The sequence below is a fragment of the Lampris incognitus genome, chromosome 7, assembly GCF_029633865.1.
Source record: "Lampris incognitus isolate fLamInc1 chromosome 7, fLamInc1.hap2, whole genome shotgun sequence".
Classification (NCBI taxonomy): Eukaryota; Metazoa; Chordata; class Actinopteri; order Lampriformes; family Lampridae; genus Lampris; species Lampris incognitus.
Window position 1 is genome coordinate 49,444,925 of NC_079217.1, and position 18,989 is coordinate 49,463,913.

General features: G+C 46.7%; 1 protein-coding gene across 1 annotated transcript; it reads left to right on the plus strand.

The window, feature by feature from the left end:
* Positions 1–8,319: 8,319 nt before the first annotated feature.
* LOC130115775 (mRNA decay activator protein ZFP36-like) lies at positions 8,320–12,087 on the plus strand. The gene is made up of 2 exons (XM_056283597.1): positions 8,320–8,477; positions 9,493–12,087. Exons 1-2 carry the CDS (start codon positions 8,445–8,447, stop codon positions 10,726–10,728), a joined length of 1,269 nt encoding a protein of 422 aa, XP_056139572.1. The 5' UTR covers positions 8,320–8,444; the 3' UTR covers positions 10,729–12,087.
* Positions 12,088–18,989: the final 6,902 nt, after the last annotated feature.

An 18,989-nucleotide genomic window follows, 5' to 3' on the forward strand; every position in this document is an offset into this window, starting at 1 on the left:
GAAACCGGAACACCCGCAGGAAATCCACCACACAGAGGATGACCCGGAATGACCCCCCCCCCCCAAGGTTGGACAACCCTGGGGTTCGAACCCAGGACCTTCTTGCTGTGAGGCGACAGCGCTAACCACTGGGCCACTGTGCCGTCCATGCTAACAAACCGTGCTGGTTTAAGAAATTAATTGGAATGGGATGCCTCTCTGTGTGTGTGTGTGTGTGTGTGTGTGTGTGTGTGTGTGTGTGTGTGTGTGTGTGTGTGTGTGTGTGTGTGTGCGTGTGTGTGTGTGCGTGTGCATGTGCGTGTGTGTTAAAATTAGCTCGGTTGGAGAGACAGGTACTTTCCCTGGTCATATGTCAATATGGGCTGCAGACCAACTAAAACCGCTCACTCACTCCCCATCCCATACCTCCATCTTCCTTTACACCCATCCTTCCTTCCACCGTCCCATCTGGATGAATCACCTGGTAAAACCCGGAGACACTGGCAGGGTTTTGACTCCGGCGTTTCTCACCGTCTCCAGCAAAAGGGGGGTTTTATACCAGCTGATCATTACGAGATTATTTTTACAACAATGCAGTGGACGTCCCTGAACAACACGTGTGCCGCCAGTCCGTATTATTAGACGGGGCAATGAAATGGCAGCAATACGGCCATCTGTCCTTTTCAACGGGGGGGGGGGGGGGGGGGGAGAAGAAAAAACCATAGAAAGGAAGGAAATGTAAGAGGAAAGTACAGAGAACGTGGCGAAGTTGACGAACTTCTGTCTCAAAATTCAACAAACACCGTCCAGAATAAAACGACGCAGCATTAACAGCCCACCTCTGATTTGAGAAGGCGAGCACAACCGTTTCGGCCAGCCTCCGTCACGTGACCCGACATCGTCGTCGCTTGTCATTCAGCCCAACAGAAACCGCGATAGCCCCGGCATGTCTTGCGCACACAACGAATCAAGCGTGAGCCGTGTGACGATGACTCGGTGGTTTACTGCCGTAAAGCGTGAGTCAGCCTCCTTCTCCGGTTTCCCTCACACTGCCCTACGAGGTCACCCGGCTTTTGCGACCCCTTCGGTCTCTCTGTGGAGGCTCAATCTATGATAAAGCAGATTGGACAGATGTTGTTATTGTTTTTTCAGCAAATTAAAACACTGGTTTCCAGTAACTGCGATTGGGAAAGTGCTACAAACGTCACACCTTCTGTGCTATACGCGGTTGTCGTGAATAACATTGTAGCGAAGTTGCTACCACGTCAGAATTGTGCCAATTGTCCTGTTTTACCCATCAGGCACTGCGTGCAGATTGTCAGTTGTTATTAAATGTTTTGTAAGTGTTTTATGTGGTTTTATGTGTTTATGTGATTACTATTTGTTGTGGTGTAATTGCAGTTGTCATTCTGTTGTGTTGTGTAACCTTGTAACTGAAACCCTGAACAACTTTGTTGATGACACCCATGTATTGCGTCGCACTTCGATGAGTTCTTGTGTTTGTGTGAGTTCAATAAAGGGGCTGCAAAGTTACCTTTGTCGTTGCTTCTACCTTCGCCGCAATGCACTTGTGTGTTTGTAGCAACAACACGTGCAATGATCGTTATCACCACGTGTAATGCTGTTGCAAAATCCAAGGGAAAACTGATAACATCCTTTATATGACGTCATAAACGAAAAGGTCATCGCTTGTCAGCGTCAGTGACGAGTTTGGTTAAGGTCCACCAAGTCTGCCAAGAGGAGAGGTCAAAATACTGAACCAGATGTTCGTGATCTACCCGTGAGGTGTCCTGCATGTAACGTTTGCCACCCAGTAAATTTTGCCCCATTTTCAGAAAACCCACAATACGGGTATAAAATAACTACATTTGTGAATGTTTGGGCGTCCGGGTGGCGTGGCGATCTATTCCGTTGACTACCAACACAGGGATCGCCGGTTCGAATCTCCGTGTTACCTCTGGCTTGGTCGGGCGTCCCTACAGACACAATTGGCCGTGTCTGCGTGTGGGAAGCCGGATGTGGGTATGTGTCCTGGTCGCTGGGGGAGGGGGGGGAATAGCGTGATCTTCCCACGCGCTACGTCCCCCTGGCGAAACTCCTCACTGTCAGGGGGAAAGAAACGGCTGGCGACTCCGCATGTATCGGAGGAGGCATGTGGTAGTCTGCAGCCCTCCTCGGATCAGCACAGGGGGTAATTAGCCAAGTACAACTGGGGGGGAAAGGGGGGAAATCCCCCCCAAAAAATGTCGTGGATGTTTTTGTCTGACAAAGAAGCATGCGTTCCGACCATTCTGCCCCAGGAAAGGACATACATGACATGTCCTGTAAAAGTGTACATGTACACGTTTGACTTCAACGGTGTGCAGATGAGTGTAGAATAAGCACGGGTCCATCATAGTCAGGGACGCCATACGCGCCGTGTTGCACAGACACCACGCAATACGCCACCGACAAGCGTCGTGTGTACGTGAGCTGCAGGAGCTACACACTTTCAACACGACGGTTTACCACTTGACTGAGAGACAGATGATTTCCACTGATAAAGATGCCGAAACAAATAAACAAACGTGTGATGACACAGCGCGAGTCATGTATTGGATGTAGCACGTATCACCGAGGATCTTTACGTTTCGTAATCCCCGTGTTACCTCCGGCTTGCTCGGGCGTCCCTGCAGACACAACTGGCCATGTCTGCGTGAGGGAAGCCGGATGTGTGTCCCGGTCGCTGCACTGGCGCCTCCTCTGGTTGGCTGGGGCGCCTGTTCAGGGGGGGAGGGGGAACCGGGGGGAATAGCGTGATCCTCCCACGCGCTACGTCCCCCTGGCGAAACTCCTCACTGTCAGGTGAAAAGAAGCGGCTGGTGACTCCACATGTATGGGAGGAGGCATGTAGTCTGCAGCCCTCCCCCCCCGGGTCAGCAGAGGGGGTGGAGCAGCGACCGGGACGGCTCGGAGAGCAGGGTGATTGGCCAGCTACAATTGGGGAGAAAAGGAGGGGGGGGATATTTAAGAAAAAAAGAGAGAGAGAGGAAAAAAAAGAAAAAGGGTCTTTCAGGTAGGGTTTCATGCTATAAAGAGACAAATTTTTCAAAAAAAAATTCAAAAAAATTTTGTTTTGTTTTTTTGCTCTGGAGAAGAGAGCCGGCGCCCTCCTCTTATGACTGACTGTGTTTTGTGACGTCTTTCTGGCTCTGAAGGTAAACCCTCTTCCCACTTTGCCCTCCTGTATGAATGGCGAATCTCCCAGGTAACAGCACCCTGCACGAAGCTGGTGGTGCAGAAGACGAGTGTCCCGGGACATTTCATCCCGCCCTTTTATTTATTAAGGAATAAAAAACAAAATAGTGTTTTGTTCTCTGAAGCTTTTCATATTCTATTTTTGTATTGAGATCAAAATATTATAGAGGCCCTAAAGTGTTACTCGAGCGGTGCGCCGGTTTTTTCTGAAGCCGGTGTGGCTGACCAAGTTCTCCGTCCCCTACTGTGGACTCAACAGCGCTGAGGGGGGTCTGCTGTGGTGGCCCTGTTTCCCGGAGTCCACCGATCTGCCCTGGCCTGCACGGCTACCATTTGGACCCGTGTTTGACTTGTTTTCTCACATTGTTGAAAATTACAACCCCCCCGGCTCACCCCCGGACATACGCTCACTTATCGCGCGTATGACTATGACGTCCATATGATCATGTCCTAGCATGTTAGTAGGCCAGAGGACATCTTCAGTCGTGTGTTGTGCAAGGGAAAGCCCAATGGAAAAGTTGGTATGAAGCCACTGACTGAGTCACCGCAAATACCATACAAGCCGCACTTACCAAGCATATTTAGATGGCAAACGTGTGTGAGTGCATGTGCACGTGCACGTGTGTGTGTGTGTGTGTGTGTGTGTGTGTGTGTGTGTGTGTGTGTGTGTGTGTGTACTCCACCCTGCTAGAGTGAGTTTCCATACTCTGCCAGTACAGAGTGAATAGAAACAAGTCGAGTGAGGTAACCAAAACACACACACACACACACACACACACACGCACACACACACACACACACAAGCCTTGTGCACAAACCAACTAGCCTGGCAAGGAACATGACCAAAAGAAAAGGGGAATGGTGGAAGAGAACGAATTATTTACTATCATCAGCAGGAAAGTTGGGGGGGGGGAGGGAAAGGGGGAGAAACATTTTCCAAACTTGGAGCGAACACACTCGTAATATAATTTCCACCGAATCGAACCCGGTGGAGGTTATATTTAGGCAAAGGGTTATTTATATACCGGCTGGAGCTATTTTAAGCGAGAACATAAGCGAGCCTGTTCTGCTTTTGCCAGTCGGCCCCTTGTCGATCTGTGTACAGGCTGCGTTGCCGTGCTCCCTCCCAGATGCTGCAGTTGTGGTAGTTGTGGTAGTTGTCTTTAGAGTCGATGCTCTCTGAGACCCCTCACTACTCTGACTTGGAGACTATTCAGTAACCTGCAAGGGCTGGAGATTGAAAATTTTACATTTTTTACCATTAAAATTGATGATGAACCTCATGATCACACACACACACACACACACACACACAAAGATCATATACCAATAAACTTTTTTTGGTTATTTGTCAGTAGTTAGGCCCTAAATCTGTATAAATAAATCTAAAAAATATGAAAGCTATGAGAGGCTGTACAAGCCATAATGTATGCTGGCCCTCTCATATATATACGTTCTCCTATCACGTACACATATTTTCACTCTCTCACGCACACATCCTCAGAGAATGGGGCTCGTACGGCCCCTCATAAAACGCTAAAGAAAAGTTGCTCCACACTATAGGAAATTGCTGAAACCTTGAAAGTAAATGTGGTACTGATTTTTATGATACATTACTAGCCAAGTAAAAAAAAATGCAATGGACCAATTCTCAAGAGCTGTGGGGAAAATTCTTGAAAACCGGCCCTTCAGCTGAATCTATTTACAGTCATTTGGTTTAATACTAAGATGTCTTGGCGCATCAGTGTTCCTTGAATCACAACAAAGAAAGCTGTAGAGACGAGGAGTGTCTTTGTGTTTGTTTCTGTGATGCATAGATTCACACTTACAAAGCCAACGTGACACAGCCTGGTGCTCCCGACAGGAAGGAAAGCCCTGCTGCTACCACCATCCCACACTGCCAGTAAGACAGGAACACACACACACACACACACACACACACACACACACACACACACACACACACACACACACACACACACACACACACACACACACACACACACTATTTGATTTCCTTGGTATTTACACAATTTCTTACCTCTTTCTTTCTTTCTTTCTTTCTTTCTTTGTCTTTTTTATCATCACAATCAGCACAATATGCAGTGAGTCATCGGTGATTTATCGCTGCAGAAACTGCAGCTACACCCCTGCTGCGGTGGTTCTCACTTGTGGTGCGCCATATTTCTGATCCACCATAGAAAAACAGTAATTATTTGACGTGTGTTGAGGTTTCTCCTATGTTTATGGACCAGGCTGCATGTTTTGTTTTCAGGCTGTAGCTCCTAATCAATACACATTGTGGTATGTGTAATGTGGTTTAGATGATTGTCACGACTGTTTGATGAGTTGTGTATGTCTATGATAAGTGTCACGTACATAACCGTATGTTTAATCGGGTGTAAATCTCTTGAAAGGAAGTGTCTAAGGATGCAGAATGAATTTCAGTGTAAACTGACAAGAAAGGCACGGTGGCGCGGTGGTTAGCGTGGTCGCCTCACAGCAAGAAGGCCCTGGGTTCGAGCTCCATGATAGTCCAAACTTAGGGGGGGTCGTCCCGGGTCATCCTCTGTGTGGAGTTTTCATGTTCTCCCCGTGGCTGCGTGGGTTTCCTCCGGGTGCTCCAAAGACATGCGGGTCAGGCGAATCGGCGGTACTAAATTGTCCCTGTGTGTGTGTGTGTGTATGAGTGGGCCCTGTCATGGCCTGGCCATGGTGTCTCCCTGCCTGCCGCCCAGTGACTGCTGGGATAGGCTCCAGCAGAATAAGCGGTTTGGATAATGGATGGATGAACTAGCAATAAAGTTATATTGTATCATATAATTTTGTATCATATTGTGTTGTATCGTATCATTTTGTAACATATCATATTGCATCGTATCACATCATATCATATCATATTGTATCGTATCATATCATATCATATCTTATTGTACATTATCCCCTTTTTTCTCTCTCACTGTCTCAGACTGTTACTTGATTTGACTGATTTGACTGACCAGACTCTTCTGGAAGCATTCCACATTGATCGGATGTTGCGCCACATGTTGCACCACTTAAATGACTTGAGTCAGTCACAGAAAGTTGAATCAGTTCATCTGGACAGACACAATGTTTACTGAGCAACGTTTCATTCAAATTTCTGTGATTTGCCTACCTGAATGATTGCGCATGCTTAAAGACGACTTGGGTCACTGAAACAGTTCAGACAATTTATCAGCACCAAGGACCATTTGCGCCCTGGATGAGTCATTAAACCTTTAGACAACGTATTCCTATAAAGCGATTACAACAATGTGACTATAGGGAGAAAACCAATGTATCGATGGCCGCCGAAATCAAGCAGATACCTCACTGTAATTATAATTATAATTATAATGTGATTTCTCAGTTGCCAAACATAGTGAACCTGAGGAATGATTCTTGTAGCTGCAGAGTGTGTATAAGCACCCATTCACATAACACACACACACACACACACACACACACACACACACATACAATACACACACACACACACAATACACACAATACATATGGTAAGTTTCCTCTTGTGGGAACTACCTCCGTGTTGTAAACTGTGAGAAGCAAAAGTAGAAACCCACCTCAAGCCAAACACTGACCACAAAACTTTGCTGCTTACCAACAATGATGTGGTCAGGAAAAACATCTCTGAATTTACTCAGTGCGTTTCGTTTCAGTGATTTCAAGATTTTGGTCACAATTTTCACCGTCCGCTGCAATAAAAAAATAAATAAATAACTAAAAGCAGAAGATGACGTATTCCTTTACGGGAAGAAACATCTCGATTGCAGCAACAATAAAGTCATCAGGATTTGGTTTAGCTGTTCGGCAACAATGTGGAAGCACAAAAACGCACGGGCCTTCTCAAAGACACCGACTCATGTCTGTGTGGCCCCTGATCGTAACACTGTAAGTCCTGAAAGTTAAAGTTTACATCAAAAAAAAGACAACAACAAAACAAACAGGAAACTGATTACACTTGGGAAAAGTAAGTAAATGAACTTCATTGTGTCAAGTTCATTTCACATGAATTCCCTGCATATAAGTTGACACAATTAAGTTCACGTATTGGCTTTTCCCAGGTGCAGTCGGTTGCCTAATTCTTTTAAGCAAAATGTAACGTTTAATAATTCAGCCGACAAAACGGTTGCGCAAGAGCCCAACAAACACTGGAAAAAGAAGACACACGTTTCGACTTTAAGGACCATCAAAGCACAACCGCTTTGGAAAGTAGCGATGGCAAACGGGTCCTCCTACTTAGGTATTTATTAATAGGGCTTCGGCTGAGGTTCTGCGGTTTGCTGATAATTTGAAGGAAGTGAAGGAAACTAGCATACAGTCAAGCCTACCTACTGTATGTATTCTGGTAAACTGAGCTACGGCTTGTCTCCTCACGATCAGCTCGACACCAACAGGGAAAGAAAAGAAAAGAAAACAACAAAACATAATGACAAGCCCATGACACTTCCTGAAAACGTGCTACCGCTCAGAGGAATTTACAGGAGACCACATGCATGGCCCTTACGCTATACGAGAAAGCTGCTAGCATGTGGGTGTATGTGTATGTGTATGTGGTGGGGGGGGGGGGAGAAGATCACAGTGTACAGATCTAGTCCAACAGTCACCCCTGCCATGTACTGAAAATAAAACCACTATACCTCCTAGTGCTCGTCAGCCCAGAGCATTTCCCATAGGTGACATTATTAATCCCCCCCCCCCAACAAATCCTGCTGAGCCATGTGTACACACAGAGGGCCACGTTATAAGCAGAAATCGACTCCTCACTGCTAAGTGGGTGTGAGCGTTCCCTACAGACCATGTGAAAACCATTCTCTGCCATGTAAATAACCCATGTCTGTGAAACTCAAGCATTTCACACAGCCGGCTAAAAATACACAGTTTTTTTCTTCTTCGTTTTTTTTCCCTTCTAAGCCCCGCCCCCCCCTCTCTGAGCTCAGCGCCGCCGTGAAAGCCGAGACGGCGGGGAGGAGCGTCTGGGAACTTGGCAAGCGGAAACTCCTTCCAGCGGGGAGGGGCGGGGGTTCGCGCGGCAGCATAAAACGCGGGGCAGAGCGAAGCCCAAGCTCCAAAAGTTAAACCGAGACTCCAGTCCGCCCGCAGACACTGAACAAGGCACTAAGGACCAGGACGTGGCAACGCAGCTGTGAAACCTCTTCTTTTTTTCAGCCATAGGAGTACACAGCATGTCCAAAATGCTCGACAACATCTTGGCACAGGTGAGTCGGGGGGGGAGGGGGAGTTTTGCACGTTTTGTTGGGGTTCACCGCAAGTCACGGGGCAAGTCGGTTGCAGCAGAGCGTTGCATTTCCGTCGGTGCTTCTCTCTTGCTTGATCCACGATCAAACTCTTGATTTCCACTGAGGGCTTGTTGACTGACACCCCTCAGGTCCTGTGCAAACGGTTGTGTTATTTCTTAGCTCCTCACTCTGCCCTATACTCTGCCTTATACTCTGCCCTATACTCTGCCCTATACTCTGCCCTATACTCTGCCCTATACTCTGCCCTATACTCTGCCCTATACTGTCTGGGACGATGGTGCAGAATCGTCGTCTATTTTATTGTTGTTGTTTTTATCCCCCTAGGTAAATAAACGCGTGTATTTGTGTGTTATGACTGAAGAGAAAACCATGAAAAGTGATAATAAATTAGCCCGGGAGGGATTCTACCATCTAACTAGCAAGTGGATGTGAAAGTGTGATAATGAAATGTCACGTGAAATCTACTATTTTTTCCCCCTCTATTATCATAGCTCTGATCTGCACCGAACTTGCATCGTGGAACTGTTTATTTTGGGGATTTAAGGGCTTTGTTATTGTTGTCGGATTCATTGTGGTCTTATATGTAAGTTGTTATTTATATAAAAAAAATGCTCCCCCACAAAATAATAGCGTTTGAACAGATTGAATGTAAGGGAAATACACCTTCATTTTCCCAATATCAACTATGTACTTAGTTTTGTAGTGAAACTCTTCGATTAAATCTGATGTAGCCATAAACTTTCCTGTCATAACTCCCAAGTATTTATTATTTAGGCTGTTTACTTTAAAGTGCCAGTCAGCATTTAAAATACATGGCTGGCCCCTGCAAAGGTTGCTGGTTTGATTTTTAAAAGCCCACAGAATAGTCAGTTTTCAGTGGTACCATGTGTTGTTTTCTGTACTCTGGATGTGTGAAGCACTTGGAAGTGAAGCAGTTCACATACTGATCATTTCAGTTCCTCTTTCCCCACAGAACCTCTTCAACCTGACTCTGGATGACACCTTCCTCTCGCCACAGTCTCAACTCAAAGTGCCGGGACCGAGTGAATCGAACCAGTTATCCTCCTTCTTCCCCACCCGCTCCCCCTCCGTGGGGAGCAGCCTCAATACCGAGCATGTTAATGACAAAGACAGCAGCTCTTTTTGGCACGCCAACATCTGGAGCCAGGCCGCTCCCTCCAAGCCGCAACAGCCCCCGTTCAGGCCTGACCGCTCTATGAGCCTCACCGAGTCCAGCAGCGCCCTCCTCTCCACCATAGGCCAGCTCAGGGGCCTGGAGGCCTTCTCCTCGGGGCCTACTACCGTGGCTCCTCCGCCGGGCTTCCCCCCCTCCTCTTCCCTTCAGGCCCAGGTCCCGACGCTCCTCCCTTCCAACCGTTACAAGACTGAACTCTGCCGCGGGTACCAGGAGAGCGGCAGCTGCAAGTACGGTAGCAAGTGCCAGTTCGCTCATGGCGAGGCGGAGCTACGCGGGCTTTACCGCCACCCAAAGTACAAGACGGAGCCCTGCAGAACCTTCTACAACTTTGGCTACTGCCCGTACGGCACACGTTGCCACTTCATCCACGAGGAGAAACCCAGCGGCAGCCAGGTTGCAAAGTTCCAAAAACAACGTCAAATGTCACAGGCCAGTGGTCAGAACCCGCGCCACCAGCTCCGCCAAAGCGTCAGCTTCGCCGGCTTCCTTGGCTCCTGCCGCAGTTCCCCTCCTCCTTCTTTTACTTCATCCTTCACTGAAGCCAACCTGGGGTTCAGTCGCGCTCCCTCCGTTTCTCCACCTCCTGCCGACCTCCTCTCTCCAGTGTTTGGTGACACAACACAGCGTGAGGCGGCGTCGGCGGTGGCATTCCAGTTCGGACCCCACCAGGCCCATGCCAGTGCCGGGGACCTCCACAACAACATTCCTCTCATAGTGGACGCCAACGCCAAGCCCTCGCGCTGCGTGTGCGGCCACGGAAATAACTTCCCCGTTCTCGGCAGCAACGGCAGCAGGGGGTTCGCCGGCGTGGAGGATGAGCACCAGCAGGATGCCAGCCTGCTGTTCCCGGGCGGAAAGAAGGCCACCTCGCTGCAGCGTTTCTCCTCGGAGGACTCTCTAGAGGACAGCTACAGCAGCAGCGGAGGGTCCAGCGGAACCGAATCCCCGACGTTCGACGGCTCGGCCACCAAGAGGCTCACTGTGTTTGCACGCCTGTCGCTGTCCGACTAGACGAGTCCAAACGGAGCAGAACAAAAATGGAAATGAGACCCACCCGGACAATCTCGCCCCTGCCCCCGTTTAGATTGGGGACAAAGCGGGGGGCACGTCAGCTTCAAGAACACAACAATAACTGGACACAGTTCTTAATTTATGTGTCAAACGTTTTAACTCACTTTGGATAAACTGCAGATAATGACATTGCTTGGTACCCAAATATTATAGGAATCTATTTTTATACTTCAATATGTAGCAAGCGTGACCTTTTTTGTATTTGATCTTCCGTCAAAAGTAACTCCTCGACACGCCTTGACGGGCCAGCAAGAGCTACCAGCGGCGAATAGGCCGTAATCCTGGTTCATGGTTATAGCAAATGTAGTGATCAAAACGAGTCGTCGGTGTTGATAATCAATGACTCCTATGCCTTAATGATTCCCCCTGCCTACGAGACAGGCTGTTTATTCCTTCCACCGTGAACAGTATATTTGATTCTGTAGCCTTAATCGGAGTGACAATAACCTTTTTAATCTGTGATATGCACTTTACAGTCAATATTAATGGGAGACGCTGCAAGGCCTGTCTCCCAGTAGCAATCAGCCAAAGCTTCATAATTCATAAGGCTCTGTATGTATGTATGTGTGTGTGTGTGTGTGTGTGTGTGTACGCGCGCCACAGTGCATGGACTCCTTGACTTGATTGTGCTCGTTCACTTATTTGTATGATGCCACAGTGTGTGTGTGTGTGTGTGTGTGTTGGGGGGGGGCACTGTCATCCTCTAAATCTCGGGGTGCATTCAAGCATAAAATGTGATGATGGGTGTTTGGTAATTAGCGTGTGTGTGTGGGTGCACTCTCGAAGAGGTATAAAGATGGCGCAAAAAAACCAATTTACAACGGGATAAGAAGATAACCATTCTCATGTAGTCCAGCTGTCTGTGAACCATCTGATTTTTGTAATTAATTCTCAGCATTTTATTGGTTAATGAATGTACCCCCTGTTTTTTTAATGTTTGTTGTTGTTTTGTTTTGTTTTTTTCTCCATTGTTTTGCCTGACAACCCTGGTTGGTTCCTCCGCTGAGAGGTTGGCGAGGCTTTTTTGGGGGGCCAGGGACTTTTTAACACCGCAGTATTCCTTTTAGTATTTGGTCAAGGCTTATTTTCATTGTTTAACTTAAACTAATGTATTTATTATAATATTTATTTGTGTAAAGAGAAATGTATTTTGTATCTTATTTATGGAGAATTATTTCAGAATATGTGGAAAAAAAAACCAAACAATGAAAGATAAATCAGAAACATGGGAAAAAAAAAAAGAGAATCTTATATTTTTAATTGCCTGAAAGGGACAAAATAAACTACCCCTGAAAGAAACCCTGAGTTTGTGACTGCGAAGTTTTATTTAGTTAAAGACATGTTTGACAATGACTGAGTTCTTCACCAAGAACTATATAATAATAATAATAATCATCATCACCATCCTCATCATCATTACAGTTTTAAAGCACTTCTCTATACACCCAGGGCACAAAACACAAGTTTTGAGTCACTGTTATGTAAGAAAAACAGTGTGTGCATTAATTTGAACTGATTAAGAAGAAGCCGGCTCATCAGAAGAGGTTTCCAACAGTGGGAATATGGAGACACTGTAGCAACTTTCTAATGCGCAGTGCAGTCAGTGTTTTATCGACCGAATTCAAATCTTAGGACATTTAATTTACTCGCCTATAGAGATTGTAGAGGACCCCCCCCCCCCCCGCCAGATTGACAAGTATGCAGAGAAAACCCGGTATGTGTTATTGGTAATTAGCAGTGAGACGTGCTCGGGACAAACACAGAAACGTGTAACGGACGTGGCGTTGCAGTCGCTAACCTTCCCCTGCTTTTCTGAACAATATCTGCAGCTCCTCAAAGAGCTTGCTTGGACAGTAGCCACGGGACACTGTTTTCATGTGGGGCTAATGCACATATAATCCACATTAGCTGTCTATTTCTGGGCTGTGAGGACACTTCTTTCCTGCTTTTCTCGGCATATCATTCCACGCTGATTGGCCACACAGTAGCCAGGATGCACGGGCGGAAGCGAGGAAGAAGAGGAGCTCGGCCCTGCTTACCCACAGCCTCATAGCTGGTGTTTATGCAACAGTTTGACAGCAGGGACTCTCTACATCTCTGTTTTGTATACCTTGTCGTGAAATATATTTGATGTGTAAACAGTGTGTGCATCAGCATTTTTGCCGAACACACAGTTTCAGGTCATTAATGCGGATCTTGATATTACTGGTTGTCTGGTGGAGATATGAGTGATGTCATGTAGTTTGGTGCACAGTACAGTTAATAAGATATATGTATTTATTCATTCCATCCATTATCCAAACCGCTTATCCTGCTCTCAGGGTCACGGGGATGCTGGAGCCTATCCCAGCAGTCACTGGGCGGCAGGCGGGGTAACACACTGGACAGGCCGCCAGGCCATCACAGGGCCCACACACACACAAACACACACACACACATTCACATAGGGACAATAGTACGGCCAGTTCACCTGACCTACATGTCTTTGGACTGTGGGAGGAAACTGGAGCCCCCGGAGGAAACCAACGCAGACACGGGGAGAACATGCAAACTCCACACAGAGGACGACCCGAAACGACCCCCAAGGTTGGACTACCCGAGGGCTTGAACCCAGGACCTTCTTGCTGTGAGGCGACTGCGCCACTGTGCCACTAATAATAATTACCATTATTCTAATAATTTAATAATAACAATTTTAACAGCATTTGTACTTAATTCCATAGCCCTAGATAGACAGCAAAGATGTCAGAAAGTGAAGATGGGGTAGAGCAAAACCTGAAAATTGAACACTTCCTCAAACCTCCGACCAACGTTTTCCAAACAACTTTTACTTTTAGTTGGTAAATTCCAACGCACTCACGCAATCAGACCAGCATGAAGCCGGTGCTTCTCTGGCATGCGGTGGGTTTTCCTCAAAGGGGAGGATCCGCGGGGACATCCCGACCATCGCCACCAGGTACTCAACCATGTCTGCGGTGCCTTCTATACAGTTTAGAGGCGCAGCCGTCCTGCCCTGACGTCTCACATTACTGTGCCCCTCTTCAATGTTATTTGTAATTTGCCATCATATTCTACCAGTAATCACCCAAAGGTTGTTTTTTTTTTTTTACTTTTTCATGAAGGATGGGGGAAAGTTCCTCTACAAAATGACCACTATGCACAAATAGGAACCTAAAATATCTGAACTCCTTCCAATAGCATGGCTCCCTCCCTTCCACTTAAATGAAACTGGGGACCTTTGTCTGAAAGAAAACCATTTAGAGGTGCTAACCCTCAGATTTGGAAGCGCTGGCCCTCATCCCAGCTATGTCAGCCTCAGCAGTAAATCACTCCAATGCCCCAGATGCAGCCCAGAGAGCGTGTTCATACTTTTCAGAATTCGCCAAACACAAGAAGATTTATTGTGTTTACCATGCCTTCCTGTGAAATGATGCTCTGTCTCTGCTCAGCTTTGTGTCCGTGGCGTGAGCTGGAACAGTGCGTTTCTCAATATGTCCAAATAACACCAGTGACAACATACCCAGCTATTGCCTTACAACTTTATGTCTGAACACTGTGGAAATGGTGTGTAATGACTTGGCAGCTGCTTGGGATTCCTTACCCAATACACCTCTTGTGCCGTGCTTCTACAAGTTCTGCACGGAAACTAACAATGATCTGTCCTGCTCAGAAAGTACTATTGCGTTGAAACTTGGCTATCAGCCGCCTTTCCTAGCAGCCTGTTGACTACGAGGAAATTCAACTGCTGCTAAACGTACAAGTCAGTGGAGAGTCAATGGGAGTCTTGTACTTCATCACAGAGCTTAGCTGTCGCTAAAGCAACAATGTTTTATTTCCCCTACCTCAAACCAATTTACGCCTTTTGTCTGTGCGAGCTATTGTGTTTGGCTTCCAAAATTCCTGCTATTGTGTATTGCATCACCCTTGTAGGCTTCTACACCATTGCCACAAATCGGTGTGTAATTCTGTCATTGGAAAATTAAGTGACGCTTATTCGGATCAGAATGATGGTTCAAACAAGGTCAGCTAGGACGTATAGGGCTGAGGTCAGGGCATTTTTTCCCAACACTTCATTTCTGATGGGGTTTTTTTCCCCCCACATTGGTCATAAAAGGCTTTTTAAAGCTAACCAATAGTGTTAAATGAATGTGTAATGTTGCCCTGTATACCATGCATAACCTACACTTTAGTCCAAACGACTGTAAAGCCTCTACATAATGATATATGCCGCATGTCACAAAGAAAGCTCACTGCAATCAGACAGTTATGTGCATTGCTGGAAGGAAGTGTTGCAACAAAATATCATGACTTCTTTGCAATTGTATTACAACATAGAGGAAAACAGTTGGCTGTGCACTCCTGCAATAAAAAAAAGAAAAAAGAAAGTGCCCATAACATGTTTGACACAATTTTGGCCAACACTTCTTGACAGATTGATTAACGACTGGGCTTACCTCTATTCCTGATTCCAGTGTGGGAACATGGCGGCACGAATTGATGTTTGTGGCGGCCTCACCCAGTACCGTCCATGCAGTGTCTTTGTCCACGCCTGCGTTTAAGTTTTGTCTTCGCTTAATGGCTGGAAGAGCTGGCGCTGGATCGGCTAGGAGAGCTTGGTCTGCTGTGTCCTGTGGGCCCAGGGACCACGGCCCTGCTCGGAGCTGCGACCGAGGAGGTAACACCGAGGGTGGTCTGACAGGACGCGGAAGCGGGGCAGGCTAAGCTAACTGCTAGCCCATGTAGACCTGCAGTTCCGATAACACTGAGGGCGGTCTGGCGGCGGCCTCACCTGGCATTGACTGTGGTGTTTTTGGTGTCAACATGTGGAGTACGGGGAGGTGTGTCGAAGGTATCTGGCTGGGAAAGATAGCGTTGGATCGGCTGGGGGAGCTTGGTCTGCCACGCCCGGTGGGCCCAAGGACCATGCCCCTGACCGGAGCTGCACTCAAGGAGGAAGCACTGAGGGTGGTCTGACAGGACGCGGAAGCGGGGCAGGCTAAGCTAACTGCTAGCCCATGCAGACGGGCAGTTCCGACAGTCATCCTGGCTGGCGTTCATTCCCTTGGACAGTGATTGATTGATCGATTGATCGATTGATTGATTGATTGATTGGTTGGTTGGTTGGTTGGTTGGTTGGTTGGTTGGTTGGTTGGTTGGTTGATTGGTTGATTGATTGATTTTTAGTTTGCTATAGTATGCTTTAGTTTGGATATATGTGTTAGTTTGGATGTGTTAGTTTGTATATATGTGTTAGTTTGGATGTGTTAGTTTGTATATATGTGTTAGTTTGGATATATGTGTTCTTGAAGTTCTTGTAGTTTTTGGATGTGTTTTTGTCTTTGTGTTGCACCGCTGTGTCCCTGACTCCTGACTGTGTAGATGACTGCTAGCATGACTGATCTGAGTAGAGGGAACATGATAAGCTTTCTGGCTCTAAAAGCAGCAGAAACAAACATTTGCACCTTGTAATGCACAGCATGGGTCTGAATGCTTTTCTCATCTAAAATGACCCACACTTGTTTCAAGACCACCTCTCTCATGTAACAAGGGGCTCGATCAGGGCGTTTTCATCCTTGATTCTTCTTTTTCTTCGAGGCTTCCTCATTAGTGAGGGTTGCCAGCACCACCAGGATGACATGCTTGCCAAACAAGTCTCCTCCAGTTCCTTCTGTCCTGAGCGGATCTTGTTGTCTCCGATATTTTCAGACTGAGCCGTTATTTGATGTCGTCATTGTAGTAGACCAACAGCGCTACCTAGTGGTGGTTAAGCTAGGCTCTCATATACCCCGGATGTTGACTGCTGCGACAGTCGGAGAGTTACAATAAAGAGGACCAGACGTTGGGAATTGGTCTCCGGCTGAAATCACTGTTATTGATATATTAGCAGTATAAGATACATCCAGATAATATAGCGAATATATTACAGCGGCGACGAGGACGGGATACCTTTAATGTGAGAAGGTAATCCCGGTAGTTAATAAAAGCGGACGAAGCAACGTGACGCTACAAGCTAGCTTACAGCCAGCTAGCAAGAAAAGACTAGCTAGCCAAGCCAAGCACAAGCATGGCGCATTTCATCGGCAATATTGCTGAATACAAGGAAGGTAAAGAGGACTTCGAGTCGTACCTTGAAAGATTTGAGCAATGGATGATCGTTAATGAAGTGGAGGATGGTAAAAAGGCAAATGTTTTCCTGTCTGTGATAGGCGCAGAAGCCTATGGCCTACTAAAGAACCTCTGCATACCAGACAAACCGAGTAGCCTCACGTATGCAGTACTGAGCGGGAAACTAGCATCCCATTATAAACCCAAGCCACTAATCATAGCTGAACGTTTTAGATTTCAGAAGAGAAACCAACTAGAAAATGAGTCAGTGTCTGGTTATGTGGTTGCTTTAAAGCACCTGTCCACACATTGTGAATTCGGTCAGCATTTAAATGAAGCACGGAGAGACCGATTTGTTAGTGGTTTAAAGGTGGAGGCTATTCAGAGAAAGTTGCTCGCAGAACACAATCTGACTTTTGCAAAAGCATGTGAGCTGGCCTTATCTATGGAAATGGCGTCAAAGAATACGCTGGAGTTTGCCAGCAAACCAAGCGGAGCTGCAACTGTGAATAAGATAGACAAGAAGAGAACAAGCAAGGGTGCGTGGAGAAGCAAGTCGTCCACCAGCGAGTGGAAAAGCAAGCAACCTACCAGTGATAACTCTAGACCACAGAGAACAGAAACACACCAACCCTGTTACCGATGTGGAGGTAACAACCATGCAGCTCAAGTATGTAGGTATAAAACGGAGACATGCCACAAGTGTTCCAAGGTAGGGCACATAGCAAGAATGTGTAAAACTAAAAATAGACAGGGACATACACAGTATGTGGCTGAAGACCACAGTCCAAGTGAGAGAGGAGATGGAAATGAGGATGAACTGTTTGGTGCGTATCCGATGAATACAGTGTACTCCACGAATACAGTTGGTAATGGAAAAAAGGACATTAAGGTCAATATTAAGTTAGAAGGAAACCCTGTAGACATAAAGCTTGACACAGGAGCTGCCGTAACCCTGGTATCTGAGATAGTGTACAAGGAACATCTCTCACACCTGCCACTGAAAGAAAGTAAAGTGCGTCTGTCAACCTTTTCCGGTGAGAACATTCCCTTGATGGGCCAAGTGACTGTCAATGCGAAATATGACAACCAGAGTGGAGATTTACCTCTTGTGATTGTGAAAGGTGACAGACCAGCCCTCTTTGGCCGTAACTGGCTGGCCAATTTTAAACTAGACTGGGCAGCATATTCTCAGTTACACCAGCAGGGGACAGTGATAACAGATGTAGAGGCAGTGTTACAGAGACACAAAGCAGTATTTGCTGAGGAGCCTGGCACTGTTCATGAATTTAAGGCAAATATCAAAGTGAAGCCAGATACAAAACCTGTCTTCAGAAAGGCAAGACCAGTGCCATACGCACTAAAAGACGCAGTTGAAAAAGAGCTACATAGGCTGGAAAAAGCTGGTATTATCTCAAAGATAGACCATAGTCAGTGGGCTGCCCCGATAGTAGTTGTACCCAAATCAGACAAGTCAATTCGTATCTGTGGAGACTATAAAGTCACGGTTAATCAGAGTGTGGAAGAGGAGACCTATCCACTACCGAACGCCAAGGATCTCTTCGCCACACTGGCCCGGGGGCACTCTCTTTACCAAATTAGATCTCTCACATGCCTACCAACAGCTGAGTTAGAGAAGGACTCAGAGAAGTATTTAACAATAAATACCCACAAAGGACTGTATGTTTATCACAGACTTTCATATGGAGTGTCGAGTGCACCTTCTATGTTCCAGAATGTGATGGACCAGATACTACAAGGCTTAGAGCATGTGACATGCTTCCTCGATGACATACTAGTCACAGGCAGAACAAGAGAGGAGCACCTGAGGAACCTAGATGAGGTTTTGAGCCGACTGGAGAGCTACGGGGTAAGAGTGAAAAGAGCAAAATGTGACTTCATGCAGGAGGAAGTAGAGTACCTGGGGCATCTGATAGATAAAGAGGGACTTCACCCCACTGAGACAAAGGTTGCCGCCATCGTAAATGCACCCCAGCCCACAAACGTCACAGAGCTACGGTCATTCCTAGGACTGTTAAACTATTATGGCCATTTCATGAAAGATCTGTCGACCGTATTGCAGCCACTACACCAAC